The sequence below is a fragment of the Procambarus clarkii genome, chromosome 31, assembly GCF_040958095.1.
Source record: "Procambarus clarkii isolate CNS0578487 chromosome 31, FALCON_Pclarkii_2.0, whole genome shotgun sequence".
Classification (NCBI taxonomy): domain Eukaryota; kingdom Metazoa; phylum Arthropoda; class Malacostraca; order Decapoda; family Cambaridae; genus Procambarus; species Procambarus clarkii.
The window spans coordinates 18,574,603-18,602,449 of record NC_091180.1 but is presented as its reverse complement, the minus strand read 5'-3'; the positions used below and the strand labels follow the sequence as shown (position 1 = coordinate 18,602,449).

Below are 27,847 nucleotides of genomic sequence, written 5' to 3'. Positions count from 1 at the left end.
TTACTGAGCCTCCCTCCCCCCCCCCCTCCCTCTCTCTCTCTCCCTGCCTTCACCCCCCCCCCCCTCCCTCTCTCTCTCTCCCTGCCTTCACCTCCCCCCCCCTCCCTCTCTCTCTCTCCCTGCCTTCACCTCCCCCCCTCCCCGCCTGTTTCTCTTCTCCCTCCAAATTGTCCTTACTCGGTTGAGAGAGCGACAGAGAGAGCGAGCGAGAGAGAGCGCGAAAAAGAGCCAGAGAGAGCGAGAGACATGTCCATTACCGACAATTCATATGTGTAAATTATCAGTGAAAAGAGCGTGCGCGCGCGGTCTAACCTTACATAAGGGTGCTTATTGCTTGCGGGGGGGAGGGGAGGAGCTTTGTCTGGCTCTTTACTATATAGCAACTGTTGCTACTTTGCTCTTTTACTAAGACTTCGTCACGTCGGCTCTTCAAGTTGTGGAGTGTTTCTCCTCAACCAGTGAATTTCCTTATATTTCTGTCCCCAGTTTCCTCTTCTGTCCTCTCATTCTGTCTCTTTTTCTGGAACAGACTCACAATGTTATCTATACCTCTCGGTATGTGATATGTAAACATCATTTGTCTCGGTACTTGTTGCCTGTACTCAAAGCTCAGATGACGCATTTCTGGCAAGAATCTCATGACAAATCTATGGACATTTGATGTTTGTGTTTGTTTCAAAAGATAACGGCACATGCCAGTGCTGCATATATCAGTAGTCGTCTTGTGTATGTTGTGTAGAGGATCCTAAAGTACTCCTTCGTTAAGGTTCCTCAAAGCTGTTGTTATATTCTCAAATTTTGCACGAGGTTCCATGTGGTGTCCGCACACACTGAAGTTAGTTACATTTTCTGAAGTTTCTATAGCCTCAATAACCCCCCCCCCCCCCACAACCCCGAAGTCTCTAACCTTTACACTTGCTTGGATTGAATTCTATAAGCCATTATGCAGATAATTCCTTTCTCCCACTATACCCATCCGCCACTTTTCCCTCGTACTTCCCCCTTCCCTTTTATTCTTCTCTTACTAATCCTTGAACCTATAAAGCAGCCAGTATTGTCTCCCATAACATTTCAAAAACCTTATTCGTCTGCGTGTTTCAAATGTCCAAGTTCTCTTCCCTTAGAATGAACCTTGTTGTTGCCCAACCTGCAACCTTCAACACACAGGAACACTACAATACTCTTGTTCATTCCCGTGACCAAATTCAGTCCAGTTCAGTTCACATTTTTTTAGTTATCCATTTCTTCGTCCTGTCCTTCTTGGTGTCTCTTCTGCCTCCTTCCTTCCTTCCCGTCCACCGCCATCCCTCTCCGTCACCTCTGTCCATCACTATCCACCCACACCTTCCACTCCCTATTTTCCCCCCTCACTGCACCAGTGAACTTCAATATATTAGCATATACTTATTTGATGCCAGCTGCACCACGCTCCTTGTTCCAGTGGCTCCAGCTGCACCACGCTACACTCCCACAGCTGCACCAGGCTACACTCGCCTGGTGCAAGTGTAGACGAGAGGCCAGGTTAACAAGACAAGAGGCCAGGTTAAACTGAAGGTAAACAGACAACGAGCTCTAAAAATCATCCCGTATATAAAGAATAAAGCAAGGTTACTTTTCATCTATAAATGTATAGTTTGGCAGGTGACTAACGATTGTCTCTTTTCCTCCCTCTCACTCTCTCTCTGAGATCATTAAGTTCTCAATTATTCTCGAGACTAATAATGCCGCGAAATGAAATTTCGAAATTACAATGTTGTTTTGTTCCTCCGGCAAGCCCCGCTCCTAGTCACCACCAGCACCCATATCGCACTTTCTTACAGTCAATATTGACTTATTAAATACGTGCATATGTGACATACTAAATATACTAGTTTACCTTGAAAAGCTTCATAGAAAACACCGACCTTACCTAACCTTCTTAGTATGTTAAGATAAGCATCTTATTGCTTCGTAATTACAATTATTACTTAACCTATACCTATAATAGGTATAAGCATCTTAAGATAAGCATCTTATTGCTTCTTAACCTATACCTATAATAGGTTAAGTAATAATTGTAATTACGAAGCAATAAGATGCTTATCTTAACATACTAAGAAGGTTAGGTAAGGTCGGTGTTTTCTTTGAAGCTTTTCAAGGTAAACTAGTATATTTAGTATGTCACATATGCACGTATTTAATAAGTCAATATTGACTATACGAAAGTGCGAGAACGGGTTGCATATCACCACAACCTCATCACGTGAGGGTGTGCAGGCGGAGACAAATGGGCAAAATGTTTCTTTCACCATGATGCACTTGTTCACCTAGCAGTAAATGGGTACCTGGGAGTTAGACAGGTGCTACGGGCTGCTTCCTGCTTCCGGCCCGAAATCATCTCAAGATAACCTCAAGATAAAGGGAAACTCAAGTGCTTGAATAACTTGAGTTGCAGTTGAGAGGTGGCGGCCAGTGGTTGCAACTTAACAAGAACATTGTTCACCATCTTCCGGTTAACACTTTTTGTTCACTCTACCAACGCCAGTTAACGCGACGAGATATTGTGGTGTTGTGTTAAAGTTTTGTGGTGACTTATTGGTGTGTTTCTGTGGCACTGTAAGACACTAAATATATGCCAGTCCAAGTCAAAGTAAAAATGATGAAAAGATTCCATGAATACAGAATCAAAGGAGCAAGAATTCTCTCCCTGACTGGAGTAAAGTCAAATAAAATATTGCACTTCAAAAGAAAATGTTGATATAATGTTAGTATCCAAGTTTTGAAGCGAAAATGTTTCGAGAGTAATTAGTTCACCCATTCATGCTCCGCCACACAAGAATTAGGTCACTTCGCTTTTATTTCTGGCAATGGTTCATGCGCATGCGCGGTGACACAGGCGGAAGGTGGCGCACGAGAGCACAAATATTAATATGTCACTTTATATTTAGAGAAGTTACTGCGCTTATAAAGTTTATAGTCAAGTTAGACCAACCCGCAGTGTATCGTGGCTTGTGTGTCCTCCCTCCTAGGACACCCCAGACTGGCGCAGTGGTCACGACAGTCGCTTCACAACGGAACGGTCACAGAACCACACACACAGATCACACTAACGTGATGCATCAAATGAACAAATCCACAATTCGGTTTCAACCCTTTTACCCTGTCGTAGCTCAGTCGATTAAGGCAGTGTCTGGGATGCTCCCGGACGCAGGTTCGAGTCCTCGTCACGGCCCTTGCGGATTTGTTCAACGGTTACAGGTTAGAATCCCGGCAGGTAGAAACGTTGTTTGATGTTGGGTTTAAGGCCATTCAACCTCTTGATGGTTAATTAATCCACCACAATAGTTTACTGACCAAGCAGCGAGTATACTCTAGTCCTCCACTTTACTCTGGTCTACATCTCTCTTATGCACCTGGTAGCGAGGTCTGGACAAGTTTCCTTCACCTGATGCAGCTGTTTACCTAACAGTAAAGCATGACCTGGTAGTTAGGTGACTGGGTTGCATCCTGGGAGGGAATTATCAGGGCATAGCGCCAAGCCATTACGACTATATAGCACTGGGAAGGGGTCAGGATAAGGATTTGGGATGGGACGGGGGAAAGGAATAGTGCCCAACCACTTGGACGGTCGGAGATTGAACGCCGACCTGCATGAAGGGAGACCGTCGCTCTACCGTCCAGCCCAAGTGATTGGGTTGCATCCTGGGAGTATCAGTCTATCTTAGATTGACATTGATAAGTCTATCAGACTTCCAACAGTCGAGATTGTTAACTACACGTACGAAGTCATTATTCATCCATTATACAATGCAAGACAACTTTTGTTCGCGAGAAGTAAGTACTCACATAAGTGTTATTCACCTAGCTGTGCTTACGTGGGTTGAGTTCCGGCTCTTTGGTCCCGCCTCTCAATAGTAGTGTTTTCCGAATGTTTATTCCTCAATAGTGTGCAAAATGGGTGATATTCCAATCAAACTTTGCTTCGACCTTTGCCAAAGACAGCTCAGGCATAAGGTCTTGAAGATACCTGGGGTCAAATTCACGAAGTAGTTACGCAAGCACTTACGAACCTGTACATCTTTCCTCAATCTTTGGCGGCTTTGTTTACAATTATTAATTAGTTTATGAGCTCCGAAGCACCAGGAGGCTGTTTATAACAATAACAAATAGTTTTGAAGATTGACAAGTTTTCATGCTTGTAAACTGTTTAATAAATATAACCAAAGGCGTCAAAAATTGATGAAAGATGTACACGTTCGTAAGTACTTGCGTAAGTGCTTCGTGAATCCGGCCCCAGAAGGCTGGTGACTCCTTATCCAGAGCTGTGACACATTGTTGGACAAGCCGCTGTCCTTCGCGTCCTTTGAAGATTATACAAGATACGTGAAGGCCGCATTATATTATTAATTACATTATATATAATACCTTAATATATTATAATTAAGATAACTTGTATATTATACATGGTAAAGAATTAATATACAGGGTATTAATATACCATGAATATTAATTTTTGTATAAATACGGGTTGATAGCTTAATTTTTTCCCCACTTTCAAGTTGCAAACAAAATTAACGTATCTCACTGAATAACTAACTGCATGTGCAACTTGGCTCGTCGTTATTACCGTAGTTATAAACACAGTTATATTAGCTACATTTATTACAAGCATAACTTTGTCGACAAAAATATCAGAAAACAGTTGGGTAAAAGATAAGATTTATCTTCAAAAACTATAAACAAAAAATACAGAAATTTTAAAACAAAAATAAATATTGGCAAAATTAAAATCGCAACAAATTATTAGAATTTAACGTTTAGCTTTTTAATAAAATTGAGTGTTTTAGCGAGTTGGGTTAAAAGTAAACATTCTTCCATGACACTTCACAACATATGAAATGTTAATGTTTAGAGTTTTAATGTTTAGCATTTCTAAAGTTAAGGTTTTATCCGGATACGTTTTAAGGGTGAGGTGTTACGCTCTTAACATAAAGTGAGACACGAAGCCAAATTTGAGCAGAAAACTTTAATTTTGTTGTACAAGTTAGAGGCGAGTGACCCCACCCTCGCCTCCTCTCAGGCGCAGGCCAACTTCTTAAGTCCTCAGGCAGTGACCACCCCCTTCCCTCGGGCTTCAGTAACCCCCCCTTCCCTCGGGCTTCAGTAACCCCCCCCCTCCCTCCGGCTTCAGTGAGTTACCATGAATTCGAGAAGGTAACATTCATACATTCATCAAGTGAACAAAGGGGGGGGGGGCTACAGGAGGATGGAAAATACAAAATAAGATAAAATAGAAGGAATGACTAATGCAACGCCGGGCAACAAATTTCGTGAAGACTCAAACCAAGTCAATTTAAGTTTCTAGAAAAGTGTAAAGTAAAACCAAGATGATCGAAGTGTACAAGTAATGAAAAGGTTTAATTAAGACTGAAACGGTGGAAACTAAAAATTATGAACCCAAGTTAGAACACGAAACAATGAGTTGTAATTGGACAATTAAAGGACACGGAAATATTTTGATAAACACCCGTTCTGAAATAGTGTTCTGAATATTCCGATTCGGAAAATTCTGGTTCTGAAAATTCCGAAAATTCTGGTTCTAAAAAAAATCCTCAAAATTCTGGTTCTAAAAAAAAATCCTCAAAATTCTGGTTCTAAAAAAAAATCCTCAAAATTCTGGTTTTAAAAAAAAATCCTCAAAATTCTGGTTCTAAAAAAAAATCCTAAAAATTCTGGTTCTAAAAAAAAATCCTCAAAATTCTGGTTCTAAAAAAAAATCCTCAAAATTCTGGTTCTAAAAAAAAATCCTCAAAATTCTGGTTCTAAAAAAAAATCCTCAAAATTCTGGTTCTAAAAAAAATCCTCAAAATTCTGGTTCTAAACAAAAATCCTCAAAATTCTGGTTCTAAACAAAAATCCTCAAAATTCTGGTTCTAAAAAAAAATCCTCAAAATTCTGGTTCTAAAAAAAAATCCTCAAAATTCTGGTTCTAAAAAAAAAATCCTCAAAATTCTGGTTCTAAACAAAAATCCTCAAAATTCTGGTTCTAAACAAAAATCCTCAAAATTCTGGTTCTAAACAAAAATCCTCAAAATTCTGGTTCTAAACAAAAATCCTCAAAATTCTGGTTCTAAACAAAAATCCTCAAAATTCTGGTTCTAAACAAAAATCCTCAAAATTCTGGTTCTAAACAAAAATCCTCAAAATTCTGGTTCTAAACAAAAATCCTCAAAATTCTGGTTCTAAAAAAAAATCCTCAAAATTCTGGTTCTAAAAAAAAATCCTCAAAATTCTGGTTCTAAAAAAAATCCTCAAAATTCTGGTTCTAAAAAAAATCCTCAAAATTCTGGTTCTAAAAAAATTCTCAAAATTCTGGTTCTAAAAATTCAGGTTTTGAAACCACAGAGTTTTAGAAGTGTTGAGACATTGGAGAGTGAGAGAGGAAGCTGACCTTTGACAGTGAGGAGGAGTCTCTGGGTCCAGGTGGGAGAGAGACGGTAGTGAACACTGCACCGGTACTCAGCCTGGTCCTCTCTGTGAACACTCCTGATCACCAGAGACGACCCGCCTGAACTGAGCACCATCCTGGCCCGCCCACCTCCACCTCCGCCCACGGTCACGCCCCCGCTCTCCAGGCTGGCGCGGGCGTCGTAGCTGTGGAGAGACACACATCTTTATACTTTCATGAAGATCATGTATGGATATCTCTGTTTATATCTGTCTGTCGTCTGGTAAATTGAAGTTATTTTATACATAGGCTTATTCTGCACACACACACACAAGTAACAGGTCGTAACAGCTGTCTAACTCCCAGGTACCTATTTACTGCTAGATAAACAGGAGCATCAGGGTGAAAGAAACTCTGCCCATTTGTTTCCTGTCCAAAATTTCAAAGCAATCGGTGAAAAATTTTCAGAGATTAGCGGTTTTGAACAAACGAACATTTACATTTTATTTATATAGATATTACCTTTCAGAATCACCAATACTAACTTGTTTTTAAGATTATGGATAATATATATATTTAATGAAGAACAATCGGTCCCCCACAGTCACCATGGACACGAACTAACCTCACCTTCGTCCTCAGTATTACACCACCTCCACCACCAGGTCTCTCTCGGTCAGTGGCGACCGAAGGCGCAAGATTCAGGACTCCGTCGCTGATATTCGAGACACACGTTAAGTCAGCAATTATCACGAGAAAGCAAGAGACGGGAAGACTGAGGCAAGATGCACGACAAAAAGGGTTCAAGAAGCACTTCTTATAAAGAGGCTCAAAAGTCACTCCAAACGAGGACACAGAAGTTACCTTCGTCTTCGTAACCTGTTCACTGAGCCACAATAAAACACGAAACGTGACAATAATTGAAATGAAATGTAATTGGAAACCAAAGAAAAAAACAATATGGGTTGAAAATGAGATACAAGATGAAAACGAAGAACAGAGGAAGTAAAAAGTGTGATGAACAGCACAAATAGGAAGATTCAGAAATGGGAACAGAAAAATATGGAAAATATATTAATTAAAACAGTTATTAGACGAGAAAACGAAGCCAGAAAGAGTATAAAATATTACACCCCCCCCACATACCCCCACCCCCCCAACATACACCCCCACTCACACCCCCCACACACACATACCCACACCCCCCAACATACACCCCCCAACATACACCCCCACTCACCCCCCCCCCCCACACACATATCCACACACCCCCAACATACACCCCCACATACACCTCCCAAAACACACACAAACCTGCAACATAATCACCAAATTTTGCCATTTCACTACTTTTCTATTTCATCAATTGCCATGTGTGTGTGCTGGCTAACACTGTATCACCCACCACCTGCAGTGTGTGCTGGCTAACACTGTATCACCCACCACCTGCAGTGTGTGCTGGCTAACACTGTATCACCCTCCACCTGCAGTGTGTGCTGGCTAACACTGTATCACCCACCACCTGCAGTGTGTGCTGGCTAACACTGTATCACCCTCCACCTGCAGTGTGTGCTGGCTAACACTGTATCACCCTCAACCTGCATTTAACTACATTCCCAAGAGCAACAATGCACTCTCTCTCCCTCCATAATAAACACAGCCACTCTGCTTTAGTGTTCAACACGATCTTTTCTGTGTTCTTGCTGCAAGAAACAAAGAATAAATCATATACAACAACAACAACAATCAGGCAGCGGAGTGTAGTAACAATTATGAACACATTGAACACCAGACACCGTCACATCTCCCCTGTGCCCAGTCACTCAAACTGAAAATCACAAAAATTTGACTCCTTAATTCTTTCAGTAACTAAAGCAGTCACCCACACTCGCATCCACTTGCTCATTAACTTATTCATTGGTTCATGAAAATTAAAATCGACACATTTAGCCGACGCACTCACCAACCAACACACGCACTCACCAACCAACACACGCACTCACTATCCATCCAATGGCTATTTCATTGTTTAAATCACTAATTCATGGATTCATTTGCTGATATCTAGTATCACATTCAGTGATAGACCGATTATTCTTTAAATCATCTTCTCACCGTTTCATTCATTCATTATTCATATATTAACTGTGATAGCTCATCAAAGGACGAGTCAATGAGAAGACATTGTGTCTGAGGACTGGTGTCTGAGGGAGGAGCTCTGGTAATACAACTTGAGTTACGAAGAGAGATGTGAACGCTCTCTGGAGACTCTACCGAAGGCAAGATAATTATCAGCAGACAGAACTAAGCCATTACGACTATACGGCACTTGGATGGGATATGAGGATAAGGATTTAGGATAGGACGGAGGAAAGGAATGAATATCAGTAATGTTGAGGTCCATTATATGGATAGTTGTCACACTCATAAATGATCAGTAACAGTAACGAGAGAGGGAGAGAGGGAGAGGGAGAGAGAGAGAGAGAGAGAGAGAGAGAGAGAGAGAGAGAGAGAGAGGCTAGTTTTTCTTTACTGAAGATTCCACTTTAACCTTTACTTATTAAAGAGAGGAAATGCCAGCCGCTATTACGGTTTAATAATTACAAACTTCCAGCAATGTTCGTCTAAGAATAACATTTACTAAAACGTCAGCAATGTTAACTAAAGAACACGTGAACACGTGAAGGTAGATCAGGTAGAAGGTAGAAGAACACGTGAGGTAGATGAGCACTTGGTAACAAAATGAACATCTTGAGAGTGAAACTGAAGTTTTAAGTGAGCACAAGACCCTCGTACTGAACCAAGAAGCAAAGTTTTCCAAGAAACTTTCAGATTTCGAAATCATCTAACACCTGTTGAACAATAGCTGTTGAAGAATATTTTATGAAGAACAAGTTCTCTCTCGCCTCAAATGTTATATTTCAGTCATTCCAGCGAACGTTCATTCTTTAATTTTATTTCAACATATTTGCACAAGAAATATAGTTATCGATAAATCAAGTAAAGAAATACAAGCATTAATCCGCACATGGCTCCAGCCTCAACTGTATCATGGCAGTATATCACTCTGGACAAAGTATATCAAAGTATATCAAAGGATATCAAAGGATATCAAAGGATATCAAAGGATATCAAAGGATATCAAAGGATATCAAAGGATATCAAAGGATATCACTTTGGACAAAATATATTGTTCTCGATCCAGCATTCAATGAGTAAATGCAAGACTTCCACCTTGCTAAATTAACTAATAAATATTGATGTTTTACCAAACTCTTGTGGTATTTATATATCAAACAGTAAGGCAGACATATAGAGGCCAAACACCATAAACAAGCTGTAGAAATACCACAATGACAAACAATTTCTCAAATGATGATAAAAGCTTCTATTCCCAAGAGACATGAGAGGAGGGGAGAGGGGGGGGGGTGAGGAGAAACAGACAGACATCTCAAAGGGCCCACAAGACGGGAGAAGCAAAAGACGGAAAACAGGAAATGTCTTGAGTAAATAAAATCCTAAAAGGCGGAGAGTCTGAGAAAACGATGACGGTAATTACAACTTCCTACGGTATGTACACACGCACACACACGCACACACACACGCACGCACGCACACGCACGCACAATAAATATAAACAGCCACTATTGTGTTTTTAAAGATCTTGAGATTCTCTCTGTCTCTCCTCCCTTTCTTCCCTCGTGTATCCCTCTTTCCTCATTCTCTCCTCCTTCCCTCTCTCCTATCCTTCCCTATTCCCTCCCCCAGTTGAACGACGGACATTTATCGTATGCAGGCTTCCGACAAAGAAGGAATGTGAAACATGCCGGCACTTCCACACAGCGAGTACAGTGTATTGTGCAGTACACTGAACAGTACACAGTGCTGTATACTGTACTGTACACTCCATATAAAACCCTACACTGTAACATTAGTTTCAGGTGTACAGGAGGTGATCAAGAGAACTATGACGTTTATAAGGTGAACCCCGCCCCCAGGGGCAGCATGGCCCCGCCCCCAGGGGCAGCATGGCCCCGCCTATGCTGACAGACAGGGGAATGGAAGAGAGAGAGGAGCCACAGCCAAGTCTGAAGGTTAATGTCTCCACAACTGTTATTGCTCCCAGACCTGTTGGCCCGATCACTTACTGTTGAGTGGGGACCCGTGTTCCTGTTGTGTGAGGGGACCCGTGTTCCTGTTGTGTGGGGGGACCCGTGTTCCTGTTGTGTGGGGGGACCCGTGTTCCTGTTGTGTGGGGGGACCCGTGTTCCTGTTGTGTGGGGGGACCCGTGTTCCTGTTGTGTGGGGGGACCCGTGTTCCTGTTGTGTGGGGGGACCCGTGTTCCTGTTGTGTGGGGGGACCCGTGTTCCTGTTGTGTGGGGGGACCCGTGTTCCTGTTGTGTGGGGGGACCCGTGTTCCTGTTGTGTGGGGGGACCCGTGTTCCTGTTGTGTGGGGGGACCCGTGTTCCTGTTGAGTGACAGGAATCCCACATTACTGGGACTAAACATGATTGAAGAATATGTATAGATTGAAAGGTATTGCAAGAAAAGTATGTATAACGAAAGAGAAATGTATGAACAAATAATACATAGTTTAACGAAATACATAATTACACACCGAAGACCAGTTAGTCCTGATAAAGCAACAGGAGGAATTTCTGGGAATTTATCTTATCACATTTTCTTGTTCACAGGTGAGTACAGGACGAGACGGCTGTTGGCTCCTGTTATCAGGCCGACAGCTGTCACTTCCCGTAACTCATGGTGGGCCTTATACCCGCTAGTGTCTCCGGAACACAACAAGCGAATCGTTTAACAACCAGGTACTCAATCACTGCTGGGTGAACAGGAGCGTACAGTTAAGGATTGGCGACTAGTCAATCCTCCCTGGCCAGGATACGAACCTTGGCCAAATTGCAGGCGATGCGCGGGGCGAGTGTGTTACCACTACACCATGCACTGGGACTGGTGAGTGAGGGACGGGCTATGAGGAGAAAGCGCCAAGTCATCACTACTATATGGCACTGGGGTCAGGATAAGGATTTGGGATGGGACGGGGGGGGGGGGGGGAGGAATGGTGCCCAACCACTTGGACGATCGGGGATTGAACGCCGACCTGCATGAAGCGAGACCGTCGCTCTACCGTCCAGCCCAAGTGGTTGGGGGACTGGTGAGTGAGCTAATGAGTAAACGGAGGTACAGTGATGAGCTTTAAGGTGGTGGTGGTGGACGTGGGCGGCTGGGGACCGGACTAGAAGACGTGGACGGCAGGGGACAGGACTAGAAGACGTGGGCGGCAGGGGACAGGAGGACGTGCATGACCCAACCTCAGGGGAGTCACAGGGGACTTAAAGGACTCCTTTAGGACAAGAGCACCGAGCAAGCTGAACAAAACATCTAAATTATTGCCACCGTTTAAACTGCCACAATGTGCACTCGTTACAGCGAGGGTTACAGAGGCACACAGCACCACACGGTATAGTCCGGGGACTGCTCACATACATGACTGCAAGTGTAAACAGCCTCGTTGAACACCAGAGGTGCAACAGATACTAAGATGCAATTGTCTCAAGGGTCCAAGACTTCATCACACTCCCTCCACACAACTAACTTGCCTCTCACTGTGTTCAAGGGAAATGTTGATGAACACCTCAGAAGGACACCTGATCAACCAAGCTGTGATTCATCCTGTCAATAGCAGCGACGTCTCAGGCCTGGTCATAAACCGGGCCGCGGCGACATTGATTCTCGGAGCAACCGCCGCTTCCATCCCTAATCATTATATTGACTCCAAGTGCTATATAGTCGTACTGACTTGGCATTTTCCCCCTGATAACTCCCTCCCTCCCTCCCTTCCCTCCAGGTAACAGTTGGTTGAAGCTAATTCCACACAATGTCAAGCAGACAGACAGGCTTTCATAAACTTAAGGGAACCACTTAAACATGTTCCAGGCGACTGAAAGGTGGGGTCCAGGAGCTGAGGCTCACCCTGGAAGAATATATTGGTAAGTACTATTAGGTGAACACTAGCCCCTGGAGGGGGGGAGGCCCTTCAACTCTAACAAGCCATTAATTACCTGTGATACCTGGAACGACCAGACCTCACCCTCCACCAGTCCATGAAAGATCTCGTCTATCTTCATCAAGGAGGCACTCAGTAGAGTGCGACCTAAACTATCTTAAGTGCTTCAATAGACTCCAATTTGTATTTCAAGTGAGAGACTGTAACAACACCTTCGTTGTTACGAATTGTTACTTATATATTTTGGTTGTTATAACAGGTGAGAAGAGCAGTTATTGTGTATATAACATGTGTCTTGTTGCAGGTGTTCTCTTCTCCCTTATGGCATTACTGAGACCATTGTGCACTCACCTGGGGAGGAGGGGGGGAGGAAGGCAACACTCACCTGAGGAGGGGGGGGAGGGAGGCAACACTCACCTGAGGAGGGGGGGAGGCAACACTCACCTGAGGAGGGGGGGGGGAGGCAACACTCACCTGAGGAGGGGGGGAGGGGAGGCAACACTCACCTGAGGAGGGGGGAGGGGAGGCAACACTCACCTGAGGAGTAGGGGGGGGAGGCAACACTCACCTGAGGAGGGGGGGAGGGGAGGCAACACTCACCTGAGGGGGGGGGGAGGGGAGGCAACACTCACCTGAGGAGGGGGGGAGGGGAGGCAACACTCACCTGAGGAGGAGGGGGGGGAGGGAGGCAACACTCACCTGAGGAGGGGGGGAGGCAACACTCACCTGAGGAGGGGGGGGGAGGCAACACTCACCTGAGGAGGGGGGGAGGCAACACTCACCTGAGGAGGGGGGGAGGCAACACTCACCTGAGGAGGGGGGGAGGCAACACTCACCTGAGGAGGGGGGGAGGCAACACTCACCTGAGAAGGGGGGGGAGGCAACACTCACCTGAGAAGGGGGGGGAGGCAACACTCACCTGAGAAGGGGGGGGGGAGGCAACACTCACCTGAGGAGGGGGGGAGGCAACACTCACCTGAGGAGGGGGGGGAGGCAACACTCACCTGAGGAGGGGGGGGGAGGGAGGCAACACTCACCTGAGGAGGGGGGGGGAGGGAGGCAACACTCACCTGAGGAGGGGGGGGAGGCAACACTCACCTGAGGAGGGGGGGGGAGGGAGTCAACACTCACCTGAGGAGGGGGGGAGGCAACACTCACCTGAGGAGGGGGGGGAGGCAACACTCACCTGAGGAGGGGGGGGGAGGCAACACTCACCTGAGGAGGGGGGGGAGGCAACACTCACCTGAGGAGGGGGGGGGAGGCAACACTCACCTGAGGAGGGGGGGGAGGCAACACTCACCTGAGGAGGGGGGGGGAGGCAACACTCACCTGAGGAGGGGGGAGGGAGGCAACACTCACCTGAGGAGGGGGGAGGGAGGCAACACTCACCTAAGGAGGGGGGGGAGGGAGGCAACACTCACCTGAGGAGGGGGGGGAGGGAGGCAACACTCACCTGAGGAGGGGGGGAGGGAGGCAACACTCACCTGAGGAGGGGGAAGGGAGGCAACACTCACCTGAGGAGGGGGGAGGGAGGCAACACTCACCTGAGGAGGGGGGAGGGAGGCAACACTCACCTGAGGAGGGGGGGGAGGCAACACTCACCTGAGGAGGGGGGGAGGGAGTCAACACTCACCTGAGGAGGAGGGGGAGGGAGGGAACACTCACCTGAGGAGGGGGGGGAGGGAGGCAACACTCACCTGAGGAGGAGGGGGAGGGAGGGAACACTCACCTGAGGAGGGGGGGGGAGGGAGGGAACACTCACCTGAGGAGGGGGGGGGAGGGAGGCAACACTCACCTGAGGAGGGGGGGGAGGGAGGCAACACTCACATGAGGAGGGGGGGGAGGGAGGCAACACTCACCTGAGGAGGGGGGGGAGGGAGGCAACACTCACCTGAGGAGGGGGGGGAGGGAGGCAACACTCACCTGAGGAGGAGGGGGAGGGAGGGAACACTCACCTGAGGAGGGGGAGGGAGGCAACACTCACCTGAGGAGGGGGGGGGAGGAGGGAGGCAACACTCACCTGAGGAGGGGGGGGGGAGGCAACACTCACCCGAGGAGGGGGGGGAGGGAGGGAACACTCACCTGAGGAGGGGGGGGGAGGCAACACTCACGTAGGAGGGGGGGAGGCAACACTCACCTGAGGAGGGGGGGGAGGAGGGAGGCAACACTCACCTGAGGAGGGGGGGAGGGAGTCAACACTCACCTGAGGAGGAGGGGGAGGGAGGGAACACTCACCTGAGGAGGGGGGGGAGGGAGGCAACACTCACCTGAGGAGGAGGGGGAGGGAGGGAACACTCACCTGAGGAGGGGGGGGGAGGGAGGGAACACTCACCTGAGGAGGGGGGGGGAGGGAGGCAACACTCACCTGAGGAGGGGGGGGAGGGAGGCAACACTCACATGAGGAGGGGGGGGAGGGAGGCAACACTCACCTGAGGAGGGGGGGGAGGGAGGCAACACTCACCTGAGGAGGGGGGGGAGGGAGGCAACACTCACCTGAGGAGGAGGGGGAGGGAGGGAACACTCACCTGAGGAGGGGGAGGGAGGCAACACTCACCTGAGGAGGGGGGGGGAGGAGGGAGGCAACACTCACCTGAGGAGGGGGGGGGGAGGCAACACTCACCCGAGGAGGGGGGGGAGGGAGGGAACACTCACCTGAGGAGGGGGGGGGAGGCAACACTCACGTAGGAGGGGGGGGAGGCAACACTCACCTGAGGAGGGGGGGGAGGAGGGAGGCAACACTCACCTGAGGAGGGGGGGGGAGGAGGGAGGCAACACTCACCTGAGGAGGGGGGGAGGCAACACTCACCCGAGGAGGGGGGGGGAGGGAGGGAACACTCACCTGAGGAGGGGGGGGGAGGCAACACTCACCCGAGGAGGGGGGGGGGAGGGAGGCAACACTCGCCTGAGGAGGGGGGAGTTAGGCAACACTCACCTGAGGAGGGGGGGGAGAAAGGCAACACTCACCTGAGGAGGGGGGGAGGGAGGCAACACTCACCTGAGGAGGGGGGGAGGAGGGAGGCAACACTCACCTGAGGAGGGGGGGGGGAGGGAGGCAACACTCACCTGAGGAGGGGGGGAGGGAGGGAACACTCACCTGAGGAGGGGGGGGAGGGAGGCAACACTCACCTGAGGAGGGGGGGGAGGGAGGCAACACTCACCTGAGGAGGAGGGGGAGGGAGGGAACACTCACCTGAGGAGGGGGGGGGAGGGAGGCAACACTCACCTGAGGAGGGGGGGGAGGGAGGCAACACTCACCTGAGGAGGGGGGGGAGGGAGGCAACACTCACCTGAGGAGGGGGGGGAGGGAGGCAACACTCACCTGAGGAGGGGGGGGAGGGAGGCAACACTCACCTGAGGGGGGGGGAGGGAGGCAACACTCACCTGAGGAGGGGGGGGGGGGAAGGAGTCAACACTCACCTGAGGAGGAGGGGGAGGGAGGGAACACTCACCTGAGGAGGGGGAGGGAGGCAACACTCACCTGAGGAGGGGGGGGGGGAGGAGGGAGGCAACACTCACCTGAGGAGGGGGGGGAGGCAACACTCACCCGAGGAGGGGGGGGGAGGGAGGGAACACTCACCTGAGGAGGGGGGGGGAGGCAACACTCACCCGAGGAGGGGGGGGGGAGGGAGGCAACACTCGCCTGAGGAGGGGGGGAGAAAGGCAACACTCACCTGAGGAGGGGGGGAGGAGGGAGGCAACACTCACCTGAGGAGGGGGGGAGGGAGGCAACACTCACCTGAGGAGGGGGGGGAGGGAGGCAACACTCACCTGAGGAGGGGGGGGGAGGGAGGCAACACTCACCTGAGGAGGGGGGGGGGAGGGAGGCAACACTCACCTGAGGAGGGGGGGGGGAGGGAGGCAACACTCACCTGAGGAGGGGGGGAGGGGAGGCAACACTCCTGAGGAGGGGGGGGAGGGAGGCAACACTCACCTGAGGAGGGGGGGGAGGGAGGCAACACTCACCTGAGGAGGGGGGGGAGGGAGGCAACACTCACCTGAGGAGGGGGGGAGGGAGGCAACACTCACCTGAGGAGGGGGGGAGGGGAGGCAACACTCACCTGAGGAGGGGGGGGAGGGAGGCAACACTCACCTGAGGAAGGGGGGGGAGGGAGGCAACACTCACCTGAGGAGGGGGGGGGGAGGGAGGCAACACTCACCTGAGGAAGGGTCTGGAGGTGTGGTTGAGGTACCACAGTACCAAGCTCACTGTGTCGTCATCTTGTCGTGGGTACCTGCATGGTAGCCTGGCTGTGTCGCCGCGAGCCACGCGCACCGATACCAGCGGACCTGACAACCAGAACATGTTAGTTACCAAGAACAAGTTACCAAGTTACCAACGAGTACAAGAAGATATTAATTATTAACGAAACAAATGAATTAACAAGTTTGTCCTAAAGGTAAAAATTAGTCAAGTGAAATCTTTATTAAAGAAAGAAATATCTCCAAAACATGTTTAAAAATATCAAGTTATATATATGCACTCTTGTTCGTACCTTAACAACACTGCCTTCCAGAGTAGGTTAACACATTCTCACAAATTATAACAGATGGGAATTAGATGCTTGTACACCCTCGTGCTGTACACACACGCACACACACATACACCCTCGTGCTGTACACACACACACACACACACACACACACCATCGTCCTCTCTACACACACACACACACACACCATCGTCCTCTCTCTACACACACACACACACCATCGTCCTCTCTCTACACACACACACACACCATCGTCCTCTCTCTACACACACACACACACACCATCGTCCTCTCTCTACACACACACACACACACACCATCGTCCTCTCTACACACACACACACACACACACACACACACACACACCATCGTCCTCTCTACACACACACACACACACACACACACACATACACCCTCGTCCTCTACACATACACCCTCGTGCGCAAACATCATTTAAGTATATATTTTTGCAGTCACGGAAATGTAGAAAATTACGCATAATGCAGAAATTGGGGAAGATTACAGAGTGTGTGGTTATAAGTTCACTAAATGGTTCTTACAGATTTGTAGTGGTGAAGCAAAGTTTTGTAATGTACATAATTTTCTTCTCTGGAGCTTCAGGTGCTCTCTTAATATTTCAAAGAACATTGAACTTTTTAAATTCAGTTTTAGTATGTAAAGTTAAAGTTTATATTTTGATATGTATGTCAAATATTGGAAAACTGTAGTTGTTAGGGGTAATGGCCATTTGCCACTCTGCCCTACAGGTAAATAGTGACCAATGTTGTTCAGTTTCTTAACCATATAAACAATTTGAATTTATCTTTGAATAATAAATCATAAAAATATTATAATTTAAGCCACTTATACAGTAGGGAGATGAATGGTGAATGGAAAAATAGTATTTCAGAAACTTGCCCCACTAACTTCACCTGGTCACAGCAAGCGACAGACAACACCAGAATGGTAACACAAAACTGGACAGAAAATGTGTTGTTCTACTTTGTAGAAGAATGTGAATGATAAAATAAATAACAAAATACCCAATACCAGTAACACAAGTTTTGTTCCTGGACGCTGGTCCTATTTTCTAATTTCTCAAGCCTCCAAATTATAGAAAAAAGCAATTATTCCTCCTCAGACTTTTCTTTGATCTTTGCCAAAGAGAGATGGAGTAAAGTCATCTTCAAGTTACCTGAAGGCTGGCGACTCCTTGTCTAGCAACCCGTCCTCAGACCATGTCCATCCCATTCAGCGGTCGACCCCCAAATACGCATTCATCAATTTTAACATGCAGTTCATTAAAAATAGGAATGTTCTCAAATGTAAATTAATATTGTTAAATATTAGAATAGTGTAAATTTAGGCATTTCTTTAGGCTAGGTGTTTAGATTTTGTTGGCGATTATTTGTATTTGTAGTACGATGGTGAACCATTTACAGCGTTGTGGCTCGAACAAAAGTCGTCAACGAAGCACTTGTTCCGGAAGTGTTCGGAGGTCATTAGTTGTGAGTCGTGTATACCAGCCCGTCCTCCAAAGAACCCAAAAGTGATTCCATGCACCCGCCAAACCCCCAGGTGTTTATGAATGAAAAACTGTTTACACACGACTCACAACTGCTGACGTTCGAACACTTCCGGAACAAGTGCTTCACTGACGAATTTTCTTCGAGCCACAACACTGTAAATGCTTCACCGACGAACTACAAATACAAAATAATCGCCAACAGAACCTATACACCTAACCTAACCTATGCCTATATATGCACAATACGCTAATATATTATAATATTAAATTATATTTGAGAAAATTCCCGTTTTGAATGAACAGCATGTACAAATTTATGAATGCGTTTGTGGGGTCGACCGCTGGATGTAATGGACTTGAGTCGAGGACGGGTTGCTTCAGATACCTTCAAGACTTCCACCCTAAGCTGTTTTCAACCCGTTCTCGTATACAAAGATCCAAGCTCGTTAATCCAGCCGCCAAACGCCCTGTTTATGAATGAAAAACTGTTTACACTCGACTCACAACTGATGACGTCCGAACACTTCCGGAACAAGTGCTTCGCTCACGTCCTCTGTTCGAACTACAATTCAATAAATGCTTCATCCACGTACTTCAAATACAAATCATTACCAACAGAACCTAAATACCTAACCTATGCCAAACTATACATACAATTTTTATGTATAAAAATATTAACTTATATATGAGAACCAATTTTTAATACACAGTATGTTAAAATTGATGAATGCGTCTGGGGAGGCCGGCCGCTGCTTTAACCAGCCTAGTGGGAGAACGGGTTTGCTGTTTTAGGTAAAGGTCAAAGCAAACCTTAAGATGAATAATAACCATATAATATACTTTGGAGGTATAAGTTATCAGCAAATATCACCACCTAGGAATACAAAATACAAAACTCAATAACGTAATTTTAATAATAGTAAATAATAATAATATTGATAATATCCCACAAGTCAATAAGAATAATATTAGATATCGACTATTGTTGAAGTCGATATCAGGTTGTTGACGTGAACACATGAAACAACTAAGGTCATCTTGAGGTTATCTTCAGATGATTTCGGGGCTTAGCGTCCCCGCGGCCCGGTCCTCGACCAGGCGTCCTTTTTGTTACACACCCCCAGGAAGCAGCCCGTAGCAGCTAACTCCCAGGTACCTATTTAGTGCTAGGGAACAGGGGCATCAGGGTGAAAGAAAACATTTTGCCCAATTGTCTCCGCCTCCACCGGGAATCGAACCCGGAACCTCAGGACTACGAATCCGAAGCGCTGTCCACTCAGCTGTCAGGCGCCCTATGATGAGGAGTACTACCTGCATTACTAGGGAAGTATATATATATATATATATATATATATATATATATATATATATATATATATATATATATATGTCGTACCTAGTAGCCAGAACGCACTTCTGGGCCTACTATGCAAGGCCCGATTTGCCTAATAAGCCAAGTTTTCCTGAATTAATATATTTTCTCTAATTTTTTTCTTATGAAATGATAAAGCTACCCATTTCATTATGTATGAGGTAATTTTTTTTGTATTGGAGATATGTGATATATATATATATATATATATATATATATATATATATATATGTGATATATATATATATATGTGATATATATATATATATGTGATATATATATATATATATATATATATGTGATATATATATATATATATATATGTCGTACCTAGTAGCCAGAACGCACTTCTGGGCCTACTATGCAAGGCCCGATTTGCCTAATAAGCCAAGTTTTCCTGAATTAATATATTTTCTCTAATTTTTTTCTTATGAAATGATAAAGCTACCCATTTCATTATGTATGAGGTAATTTTTTTTGTATTGGAGTTAAAATTAACGTAGATATATGACCGAACCTAACCAACCCTACCTAACCTAACCTAACCTATCTTTATAGGTTAGGTTGGGTTAGGTAACCGAAAAAGTTTAGTTAGGTTAGGTTAGGTAGGTTAGGTAGTCGAAAAACAACTAATTCATGAAAACTTGGCTTATTAGGCAAATTGGGCCTTGCATAGTAGGCTGAGAAGTGCGTTCTGGCTACTAGGTACGACATATATATATATATATATATATATATATATATATATATATATATATATATATATATATATGTATATATTGTGACGGTAACGCGTTGGTGTTCGGCTGTTTAAGGCTAGGGGTATGGCCTCGTCACATAGTTATTAAAAAAAATAGAAAAACTGGAACTTCGTCTGTGGTAAGGTAAGGAGAAGACACACAAAACACAAGTAAAACTTTAACAATGAAATTTTAATTACGTTAAATAAATCAAAACATGAAAATATGGACAAACAAATATGTATAATAAAATCAATGAATCACAATAATAAGAATACTTAAATGACACAATGAAAGTTACGTTAAGGCAAAATAATAAGAAGTGCAAAACAAAAGTTTAGTGGGAGGTGCTGGAATATTGGCTTAAAGCCACCACCTCTCTCAGTACACGCTAACGTCTAGCTGGGAGGAGTGCTGGCTACGAAAGCACGGAACATTCTGAGGACTGATGTTGGGGTGACCCCAGACATCAGGTAGTATTGGGGGGGGCGAGGCAGGTGCAGCCAGACCGGCGACCAATCAGCGGAGTCGTAGCGATCAACGGGTAGTTTGGTGGTTGGAGTTCGAACAGGTGGCTGGTTGCATACGTTTCTGCTCACCCTGGCAAGCCTTGCTGGTGTTTGTTGTCGTTGTTGGACATTTCTTCCATAGTCTTTTATATAGTTGTGAAGACGTAATTTTGGAGGGAAGAGCAGGCTCAATCTCTTGAAGGAGATTATCGTCACAACTCTCCCCCGAAGCCTGCGGTTCTGGAAGAAGTACGTCGTTATGTGGTGGAGTAATGGATGGAGTTGCTTCTACTTCATAAACTCTGGAGAGATCATGGGCTAAGATGTTGTCAGACTCTTGGTATAGCGTGTCTCCAGGTTGAATTTCTGCAGTTAGCAAGCCCATAGTAGAAGACGTTGAGATGAGAAGTGGGCGTGCTGCAGGAGGTGTAGGGTGGTGTGGTCCGTATTGATGGTGGACCGAGCACTTTTCAGGTGTGGAGTGAAGTGCTGAAGCTTCAGGACGAGGAAGAGTAGCTCCTTGCCAATTGTTCCGTAGATCCTTGTAGCAGTAGTCGCTGACAGGTGTATTCTTCTCGCCTCGTTGCTGCATCACGACACCACCCACGTCGGTACCATTGGCGTCGACATGGAGGATGAAGGGCTTATCTGACGAGGTGAGAGTGGAATTAGAAGAGGGCATAGGAGCACGAGTATTATCCTGAAAGCATTTGGGAAGATCATTAAGGATTTTGGAATTAGAAAGCGCCGACTCCTTGTCAGTGCTTTCGGGAGAAGAAGCTGGGAAGGTCTCACTGTGGATGTAGGGTTCTGTGAATGTGGAATAATTAGTCAAGACAGTGGGAGGAGTACCATTATATTGCTTCAGGAGGTTGACGTGGCACAGCTGGGTCTTCCGCCGCCTATCTGGAGTCTCGATGACGTATGTGTTGTTGCTTCTGCACTCTTTGACGCAGTAGGGTCCTGAAAATCTGTTTTGTAAAGGTGAACCTGGGATAGGGAAATAAGCAAGGACGAAGTCTCCCGGCTTGAATTTTCTTACTTTGCTGGTCTGGTTGTAATGAGTCTTCATTCTCACCTGGGCTTTCAATAGATTATCATGGGCAAAGCGGTGGACTCTCTCTAGAATGTGTTGAAGGTTTTGAAGAAACTGGGGCACATTCTGATGCTCACTGAAGGTGGCATCTCTGAGAGAGTCTTTGAAAGCCTTAAGGGGAGTACGGCACTTACGGCCGTAGAGCATCTCATAAGGAGATACTCCTAGGGACTCATTGGGGAGACTTCTGAAAATACACATTATTAGGTCAATCTGCTTATCCCAATCCTTCGAGGTTTCACTACAAAACTTTTTCAAGAGTGCTTTGATGGTCTGATGACTACGTTCAAGAGAACCCTGTGAAGCAGGATGATAGGGGCTGGACAATACCTGTTTGATGTTGAACTCCTCCAGTGTCCTTTTGAAGAGATCACTGGTGAAGTTGGTGCCACAGTCACTTTGAATCTCCCTGGGAAATCCGTATTGAGTGAAGATCTTCAGTAGATGTTTGATAACCGTAGCAGCCGTGATGTTCTTCACTGGAACTGCTATGGGAAATCTGGTGGTAGGACACAGGATGGTTAGGATGTAGGCGTTACCTGAACTGGTCCGAGGTAAAGGACCAACACAGTCTATTATGAGTCTGTGGAAAGGTTCCGCAGGCACCTGTATGGGAATCAGTGGTGCTCTGGGAATGGAGACGTTCGGTTTGCCTGCCATCTGACATGTATGACACTGTTTTACGTACTGTTTGACGTTGTTTACCATACCTGGCCAGTAGTAGTCTTGACGAATCCCATGGTAAGTCTTGTTGAAGCCGTAGTGGGAGAATGCTCCATGGGCCAGGTGTAGAATAGTGGGCCGCAGGCTGGTGGGAATCACAAGTTGTTCGGTGTTGGCCCAATCGTCCTCCTCCTTCAGTTTACTGGGTCTATATCTGCGGTAGAGCAAGTCGTTCTCTAGGAAGAACCCAGGAATACTGTCGGGTTGAGTCTCAGCCTGGAAAAACAATGGTGTTAAAGTAAGATCTTCCCTCTGCAACTTACGGAACTCCAACTTGGTCAGATGCGGGGGTAGTTTCTGAGGGTCTTGAGGGACAGCGGTAGCAGTAGAGTCAGCTGGCTGTGGACGTGCGGCTTGTGCACGGGTGGTCACGAGAACCGGAGGAGAAACTTCATCACTCTCTTGAACCTCTGCTGGAACATACTCAAGAATAGGGTTACTTGGCACAGAGTTACACACCTGGGGTTTGTCCATGACGATCAGGTTGGTCGGTTGCAGGTCTTCTGCCAAGTCGTTGCCTAGGAGAAGTTGCACTCCAGGCATGGGAAAAGGCTTTTCCCTGACGGCGACTTGGACTTCCCCGTTCACGTAGGGACAATCCAGGTGGACTCTGGCGAGAGGGTATGGAGTAGTAGCAGTGAGGTCAGTGATGAAGACTGTTTCCCCGGTGTAGACTATGTTGGGCACAGCCGACTTCAAGATGATCGATTGTAGAGCCGCTGTGTCCCTCAAGATCTTCAATTTGAAACGTCCCTCCGGATTTGAACCGTTGGCAGAGACAGTTCCAGTATACAGGTGGTTACTGAAAAGAGAAAGATCATTAACATCAACACCAACATTCATCACAGGCTTACCGGACTTAGGAGGAGTTGGTTTGGGTCGTTGTTGGTCAGTGGTTCCCTTGTATTGAGACTTACCACACTTGTCTATGGTATGTCCATAGAGTCTACAATACTTGCAGTACAGTTGTGAACCAGCTTGATCGGGGCTCACCTTCTCGTAACTGTACCACGACTTCTTACTGGAGGATGGTTCAGGTGTCAGCCGGTGGATGAGGCTGTAAGTGTCAGCCGACTTAGCACACTTCAGGTAGTCGGTTTCTTCTTTATCTGCTAAGTAGAGTCGGACAGGAGGCGGCACACGTCTCAAGAATTCTTCAACAAGCATCAGGTTGACGAGTTCTGTAAAAGTAGAGACATGTGCTGCTTCCAGCCATTTCATGAAATACCTCCGTTTCGTGTTAGCAAACTCGAGGAAGGTAGTGGTACTTGCCTTCAGGTGGTCACGGAATTTCCTTCTATAACTTTCAGTAGAGAGGAGGTAGGCGTCCAACACTGCTTGTTTCAGAGTGTAGTAGTCATTCTCAGACGCCAAAGTACTGAGTGTGACTGCAGCTCTACCTGTAAGATGGACTCTGAGAAGTGTGGCCCATTGGTCGACAGGCCAACTGAGTTGATTAGCAAGGGTTTCAAAGGTGGTAAAGAACACATCAACTTCTGCTTCTACAAAGGATGGCATTAACTTACTTGCATGTGATATATTAAAACTGACGGGAAGATTGGCAGTAGCTTGTTGGCGTTGAGTGAAGTGGGAAGTTTCCAAGGCGATTTCACGTTGACGACACTCTAGAGCCAGAGTTGCTTGTTGCTTGTCATGTTCACGTTGCATTTCCAACTCGCGTTGTTTGGTTTCAAGCTGTACGCGTTCCCGCTCCTGGAGTGCTTCAAGCTGTACTCGTTCCCGCTCCTGGAGTAGTGCAACCTCACGTTCTTGGAGGGCGAGTCCTCGTTCTTGTTCTTCCCTCCGTATGGCAGCTGCTCGTTCTTGTTGTTCGAGGGCTTCCCTTTGCTGTTCGCGGGCTTCCTTTTGCTGCTCACGTTCAATCTTAGCCAGCTCTAGTTTAAGTTTCATCGTTGCCAAGTCAGTTTTATCTGCAATATAGTAAGTTTCATGAGTTTCAGAGTCTATCTTACCTTGCTCTAAATAGTAATCCAGCAACAGGTTGTGTAGGTCATTTTTGTTGGCTTGATAGGGAACTTCTAGTTGATACTCATGTGCAAGAGTTTGTAGTTCAGTCCTCTTGGCACGACTTAAAGTCCCTATTTCACCTGCTGGATTTGCACGGAAAGTTTGGAGACGAAACATGGTGAAATTAGCAAATAAAGGTACACGAATGTTCAATAATGAAATGTCAGAAACAGGACAACGTGGCAACTGGCACCTATCCTGTGTGATCTTTAACAATTAACGTTAAGTGAAAGATATTAAATGATTAAATGAAATCAAGGGCGCAGGAAATCTTGTACCCGGTACTCATGTAAGAGAATAAGGGCAAGAAAATCCTACTAACAAATGAAACAAAGTTTCGAAAACAAATGAAACAGTTAAATGCTTCAAAAGTAAAATTGGTAGTCCAAGGATGTAGGCATACCTTGCCAAGTCTCTATAGGACATAAAGCAAGTTTTTCCCACTGAATTTAATATGATACTTACAGAATTAGCGAACTTTTGTGCTCTGAAAAAATAAGCTAATTCCCTACCGTTGTATGTATCATCATCTCTGACTGACGTGTAGGGGTGCGAGGTGTCAACTGGTGACGAGAACTGCTGCTGAGGTCCCAATTCAGCAACTAAAGTTCGAGCTAGAGGAACTATGGCCCTCTTTGTCCTCCTACAGTCAGATTGCAGAAGATTGGGTACTCTTGACCCGGGGCAGACCACAGTACCAGGGTACCAATATGATGATCTGTCAGAATGAGAAATATTCAAGGGACATAGATGGTAAATACGAGTAATAACATGGAGGGAGAGATGACCAATTAAGAGTATGACTGAGGCCTACAGTCACCACGTAATCCAAAGTTGTCTCACCTTCACTATATGTTACTCTCGTAATGCACAATACACCGCACCTTATAAAAAATGAAATTGAATGAAAAATTAGTAAAGCTACGTTAACAAAGTTAAATACGCTTACCATAAATTACCACTTGGCACCAGTACCTGAGTGAGGCTCCCGGACAGGCCCCCATATAACTTGTGACGGTAACGCGTTGGTGTTCGGCTGTTTAAGGCTAGGGGTATGGCCTCGTCACATAGTTATTAAAAAAAATAGAAAAACTGGAACTTCGTCTGTGGTAAGGTAAGGAGAAGACACACAAAACACAAGTAAAACTTTAACAATGAAATTTTAATTACGTTAAATAAATCAAAACATGAAAATATGGACAAACAAATATGTATAATAAAATCAATGAATCACAATAATAAGAATACTTAAATGACACAATGAAAGTTACGTTAAGGCAAAATAATAAGAAGTGCAAAACAAAAGTTTAGTGGGAGGTGCTGGAATATTGGCTTAAAGCCACCACCTCTCTCAGTACACGCTAACGTCTAGCTGGGAGGAGTGCTGGCTACGAAAGCACGGAACATTCTGAGGACTGATGTTGGGGTGACCCCAGACATCAGGTAGTATTGGGGGGGGCGAGGCAGGTGCAGCCAGACCGGCGACCAATCAGCGGAGTCGTAGCGATCAACGGGTAGTTTGGTGGTTGGAGTTCGAACAGGTGGCTGGTTGCATACGTTTCTGCTCACCCTGGCAAGCCTTGCTGGTGTTTGTTGTCGTTGTTGGACATTTCTTCCATAGTCTTTTATATAGTTGTGAAGACGTAATTTTGGAGGGAAGAGCAGGCTCAATCTCTTGAAGGAGATTATCGTCACAATATGTATATATGTATATACATATATATATATATATATATATATATATATATATATATATATATATATATATATATATATATATATTATTAAATATGACCGAAAAAGTAAGATTAATAATTCTAACACGAATTTTCTCAATCTTTCGTACATTACGCTTCACTGTTGGAGGTAAATCAAAAATCAATTCTCCAAAATTCATTTTTATTTCTAGTCTGACGCGACACGGGCGCGTTTCGTAAAACTTATTACATTTTCAAAGACTTTAGTTCACAAATACACAACTGAATAGAACTTACGTATCTCCGATTTTATATCTACATTTGAGTGAGGTGGTAGGGGTGATGTGGCATTAACACAAGACAGAACAAAATGTGGTATTAATAGGGTATTAATTTCATCAACACAAGACAGAACAAGGGTATTAATAGGGTATTAATTTCATCAACACAAGACAGAACACGAAACAATGGATATTGAATAGAAGTGTTTGTAGAAAGCCTATTGGTCCATATTTCTTGATGCTTCTATATTGGAGCGGAGTCTTGAGGTGGGTAGAATATAGTATATAGTTGTGCAATAATTGGCTGTTGATTGCTGGTGTTGACTTCTTGATGTGTAGTGCCTCGCAAACGTCAAGCCGCCTGCTATCGCTGTATCTATCGATGATTTCTGTGTTGTTTACTAGGATTTCTCTGGCGATGGTTTGGTTGTGGGAAGAGATTATATGTTCCTTAATGGAGCCCTGTTGCTTATGCATAAGCAACAGGGCTCCATTAAGGAACATATAATCTCTTCCCACAACCAAACCATCGCCAGAGAAATCCTAGTAAACAACACAGAAATCATCGATAGATACAGCGATAGCAGGCGGCTTGACGTTTGCGAGGCACTACACATCAAGAAGTCAACACCAGCAATCAACAGCCAATTATTGCACAACTATATTCTACCCACCTCAAGACTCCGCTCCAATATAGAAGCATCAAGAAATATGGACCAATAGGCTTTCTACAAACACTTCTATTCAATATCCATTGTTTCGTGTTCTGTCTTGTGTTGATGAAATTAATACCATATTAATACCCTTGTTCTGTCTTGTGTTGATGAAATTAATACCCTATTAATACTACATTTTGTTCTGTCTTGTGTTAATGCCACATCACCCCTTCCACCTCACTCAAATGTAGATATAAAATCGGAGATACGTAAGTT

The 27,847-nt window shown here is 45.7% G+C and overlaps 1 protein-coding gene across 5 annotated transcripts in view; it reads right to left on the bottom strand.

Annotated features, from left to right (window-relative positions):
* The window catches only part of LOC123758679 (uncharacterized), a 465,943-nt gene that overhangs the window by 56,093 nt on the left and 382,003 nt on the right, over nucleotides 1-27,847 (bottom strand). For 3 of the 5 annotated variants that reach the window (XM_069334423.1, XM_069334425.1, XM_069334424.1), the window contains exons 4-5: nucleotides 16,609-16,738; nucleotides 6,431-6,633 (exon numbers count right to left, since the gene is read on the bottom strand). In XM_069334423.1, coding sequence (XP_069190524.1) covers nucleotides 6,431-6,633; nucleotides 16,609-16,738 — 333 coding nt within the window. Of the gene's footprint in view, nucleotides 1-6,430; nucleotides 6,634-16,608; nucleotides 16,739-17,991; nucleotides 18,108-18,136; nucleotides 18,254-27,847 lie in introns of those variants that run through there. The other 2 variants (XM_069334426.1, XM_069334427.1) reach the window with 2 other exon arrangements.